We start from the raw sequence: 4,872 nt of genomic DNA, 5'->3' as shown, positions 1-4,872 counted from the left end.
ACCCACAAGGGGCCTCTCCCCCTTGATCACTAATTGAGAAAATACCTTACAGCTGGATCTCATGTAGGCATTTCCCCAACTAAAGCTCCTTTCTCTGTGATAACTCCAGCTGTGTCAAGTTGACACAAAATTAGCCAGTACATTAATTAAGTGTTTATTTTAAGAATCAGGGCCTTTCTGTGTAGTCCAGGCTATCTTGGAACTCACGGAAATCCTAATCTTCTGTCTTAGTTTCTCAAGTGCTTGGACTAAAAGCCATTTACCTAGACATTCCTAAAGTATTTACCTTTTGTGCTTTGCCTAAATTCCAAATGATTCCCCCAAATACAGCCTTTCTACGCTTTTATACCCATTCCTAGGATGCTCTTGATGATGTGTCTAGCCTCCTACCATTCCCTCAGCCCTGATTTGCTCTGTCTGTACTTTATCACTTGTTATACTGTGACACTTTTGCATTCTCCGGAATTCCTTTATTCAGTGGAAGGATTGTGCATTGTTTTGGAAAAAAATATATTTTGTAACCATCACACCTGACACTGTCTAGCAGGCGGGAACTACCAATGAATGAACTATGTATGTAGTATAGAGATCACACTTGTTTTTGCTTTTTACCTAATAAGCATGGGAAGAAACAATGCTCTTAAATATACTTTGCGAATATAGAGTCCCCAAGCCTGTCTAGAGGCATGGAAAGTCGTAGAACTATGAAATAAAGAGCAGAAGGACTCATGGAAACTAACCTCATCACCAGTGCCAATGGCATGTACTAAAAATTTCTTCTGCTCAATTACAGATGACAGAGGAGGGGTCCACTGTTTCCTGTGTGGTTGAGCGGACCAGGGGAGCTCTGGGTTACGTTCATGTTTTCTACACCATCTCCCAGATCGAGTCAGAAGGCGTCAATTACCTCGTTGATGATTTTGCTAATGCCAGTGGCACTATCACCTTCCCGCCTTGGCAGAGGTCTGAGGTAAATTCTGCTGCCTGCATTTTTAGATGCTTCTTGGAAAGGATTTCACTGTCTGTTTATTCACTGATTATCAATTCCTTGGTGTTTACATATTTTAAACTATGTGTGAAACTAGGTGTATGTATTATTTTATAAGACAAAAAAATTTAGCTTTTCTACATGAGGGAAATTTTATAAATTCTTTAATGATGACTCAATAAAATTGATATAACTTGAGGATATATCATCTCAGATTCCTATTATTAAGTTATTTTTATTATCTATTTTGTATTTTTTAGTTATAAATCATGGGATTCCCAAGGGCAGGATGCTTGCAGATTCAGTGTCTGCTGAGGCTCCTTTTCTGCACCAAATCCATGCTACCAATTGGCTGTGTCATCTAGAAGAAGGCATAAATGAGCTTCCCACAGCCTCTGTCATAAGAACACTGAGCCCATTCAATAAGTCTCCTTGAAGACCCAGTTTTCTTCTAAAGATTTCTCTCCTAATACCCTGGCATCAAGATATTAACATCTGAATTTTGGGACTATCACATTCAGCTCATTCAAACAAACATTACTAAGGAATTAATATCCTCAGAACTCTTTTTATAGATATATGTGCATACACAGGTGTATATGTTTAAATGTACAAGTTCATGTTGAAATAAGTGATATTTGATGGCAATTTGAATCATATTTTTTTTAAAGATTTATTTATTATATGTAATTACACTGTAGCTGACTTCAGACACTCCAGAAGAGGGCATCAGATCTTGTTACAGATGGTTGTGAACCACCATATGGTTGCTGGGATTTGAACTCTGGACCTTTGGAAGAACAGTTAGTGCTCTTACCTGCTGAGCCATCTCACCAGCCCTGAATCATTTATTATTAAATTGTTTTTTTCCTTAAGTGACAATCACTACTGTGCTTTTGCACCAAACAGGTCCTGAATCTGTATGTTCTTGATGAGGACATTCCTGAGCTAAATGAATATTTTCGGGTGACATTGGTGTCTGCAGTTCCAGGAGATGGAAAACTTGGTTCAACTCCCATCAGTGGTGCCAGCATAGATCCTGAGAAGGAAACTACAGACATCACTGTCAAAGCTAGCGACCATCCTTACGGTAAAACACTTTGCTGCATGAAGAGTTCTCTCTTTGCTTGCTCTTATCATTTTCCTTTTCTCTTTTCTTTTCTTTCCTTCTGTTTTTTAAAGAACTTCTTACACGTGGATCTGAACTAGAGCTTCCTAAAAACCTCTGCAAGCATGAACCTATGCTGCTGTTTTGCAGGACATTGATTATGAAAGGCAATGTAAAGATCAACTTCTTAGCTTGAATAATACAATCAGAAAGTCTCCCAGGCAGAGCCCCTTGTTCTTGTGAAGATCATATGCCTCAGTACAGGGGCATGCCAGGGCCAGGAAGTGGGAGTGGGTGGGTTAGAAAGCCGGGGGCGGGGGTGGGGTGAGGGTATAGGAGACTTTCAGAGAGGAAACTAGGAAAGGGGATAGCATTTGAAATGTAAATGAAGAAAATATCTAATAAAAAAAAGAAAATCATTGAAAGAAATGATCTGATTGGTGATATGACAAAATGCTGCTATTTACCTTGACTTCCTACCTTTGTGTCTGTTTTGTTTTAATGTATTAATTTGATTATTGATTGTTTGTTGGGTTTGATATTGAGTCTAACTACATAGCTACAGGCAGGCCTTAAACTGAATATCTCTGTGTTTCATCTTCCACAGATGGGACCACAGATAGGACTTGTTATGACCAAATTAATTATGCTTTTTTGTTTGTTTGTTTAAAGCCAGGTGACTTTAAAAGTAGACCTACTTCTTATCACTGAGAAGTAGACTTTTATGTAATTATTTACTAATTTCTTTTATATTACAGATAATGTTGAGTGTCTTAATGGAGCATTAACATTAACTTAAATATTTTTAAAATAAATATCCCTAACTTAAAAATAAAAGAAAGTCTCCCAGGGCTATTTAAAGTGAAAAAAAAAATACTCTTATGTGCTATCAAGATTCATGTAATTAAAATATTGATGTGTCTTAGTTGGAGTTTCCATTGCTGTGAAGAGACACTATGACCAAGGCAACTCTTATAAAGGAAAACATTTAATTGGGGCTGGCTTACAGTTTGAGAGTCTTAGTCTATTGTCATCATGGTAGGAAGTGTGATAGCATCCAGGCAGGCATGGTGCTGGAGCGGGAGCCAAGAGTTCTACATCTTCATTCATAGACATCAGAAGGAGACGATGTTACACTGGGTGGGGCTTGAGCATAGGAGAACTCAAAGCCCATTCCCACAGTGTCACAATTCCTCTGACAAGGCCACACGTATGCCTCACCTCCCAATAGTGCTATTCCCCATGGGCCAGTCATTCAAACACATGTCTGGGGAGGCCATACCTATTCAAACCACTATAGTACGTTAATATTAAAGTAATTAAAAACTTTGTGAGTTATGTTTTATTAGATTTCAACTACTATAGTAGTTTGAGTATTATACTCACAAGTGATAGATTTAACTAGAAACCATTGATGTTGAAATTATTTTTATTAAAATGATATTTTGTGTGTGAATGAAGGAAGAACATCTTTAAGTGTTTAGGTAGGGAAACTGGGAGCGTCTTATTCTGTTTTTACAATTAAATTTTAAAGAAGGTATGGAACATTCTTTAGAATATTATCAGTATGGCTGTACATGAATTCAAGAATTCCAGAAACTTGTCAAATATGAGTAAATGTCTGGAAATACATATTTTTAAATTTCCTTATGCCCCATCTTCCACAGTGATTCCAAGCCTTTGGTGCAGGATCTGTGTTACAGGTCTATCATTTGGGATGACTCTGCATTGTTGATTGGTTGTAGGTTCTGGAAAGTTCTCTATCTGTTGTAGTAGAGAAGTTTCCTGACTGAGGTGTGAGGTTTCCATTACCTGTGGGCATACGGAAATCTTTAGAGTGTAGTTGGGGATTATGCTAGTTTAGTAAAGTGGTGGTTGTAGGTCTTCCTCCAAGATTCCCGACTTCACTAACCCTGAGTATTGTCTGGGTTGACAGTACCAGGCATTATTTCCTTCTTGCTGAGGATGCCTGAGTCCAATCAGAGAGATGTTAGTTGCCGCTAGGATGTGTATGTCACTACTGTGTCCTTAGGATCATCGTGCCATTGTTGTTGCTATAGGTGTCAAAGCTGGATAGGACTATGGGTTTCTTCCCTCCTGCACTGTCAATATGTGGCATTATGGAGACTTAAAAATAATTATTGGTTTGGCTTCTGACATTTCTAGAAGACATGATCATACATTATACTCACCAATATGACTGCCTAAACATTAGCTGAACAAGGATGGTACCAACAGACATGCGAATATAGATGGGAAATCTCATGAGGCCTCAACCGAACACTGAGACCTACAGGCAACCAAGTTATGCTGAGAGTAGAAGAAATTGTCTTTCCTAGGGAAGAGCATAGCAACTGGTGATTGAATACCAAATGACCAGCTCTGAAAACTTATATATACAATTAGCATCATGTAGATTGAACAGGTTGTATTTCTATATTTAACCATGTATATACATATATGTATATGTATATATACACACACACACACCACACACACACATGCACACATACACACATATATTTACATAACAACAATTAATGAAAAAGAAGCTGTGAATTTGAAAACAGCAAGGAGGTTATATATGGGAGGGAGGAAGGAGAAGGGGAATGTGATGTAAGTATAATCTCAAAAATAAAATAAACAATTTAAAAATGTCATAAGAAAAATATCATCAGATCGTCCTGCGCCTCTCCTGCCCAGGAGGGGTGTTCGCCTGGCGGCTGTCCGCAGGCTGATCCAGCACCCAACACCTTGCCTCCCCGACCGAGGAGGG

General features: G+C 38.4%; 1 protein-coding gene across 1 annotated transcript in view; it reads left to right on the top strand.

Moving 5' to 3' along the window:
• Positions 1–4,872, top strand: part of Adgrv1 (adhesion G protein-coupled receptor V1) — a 510,986-nt gene that overhangs the window by 44,016 nt on the left and 462,098 nt on the right. Inside the window, exons 21-22 of the mRNA XM_021208450.2 lie at positions 794–970; positions 1,898–2,078. Coding sequence (XP_021064109.1) covers positions 794–970; positions 1,898–2,078 — 358 coding nt within the window. The remainder of the gene's footprint in view (positions 1–793; positions 971–1,897; positions 2,079–4,872) is intronic.

This window comes from Mus pahari, chromosome 11 (genome assembly GCF_900095145.1).
Source record: "Mus pahari chromosome 11, PAHARI_EIJ_v1.1, whole genome shotgun sequence".
NCBI lineage: Eukaryota > Metazoa > Chordata > Mammalia > Rodentia > Muridae > Mus > Mus pahari.
The sequence above is the reverse complement of the archived record's forward strand: the minus strand, read 5'-3'. Positions and strand labels throughout refer to the sequence as shown.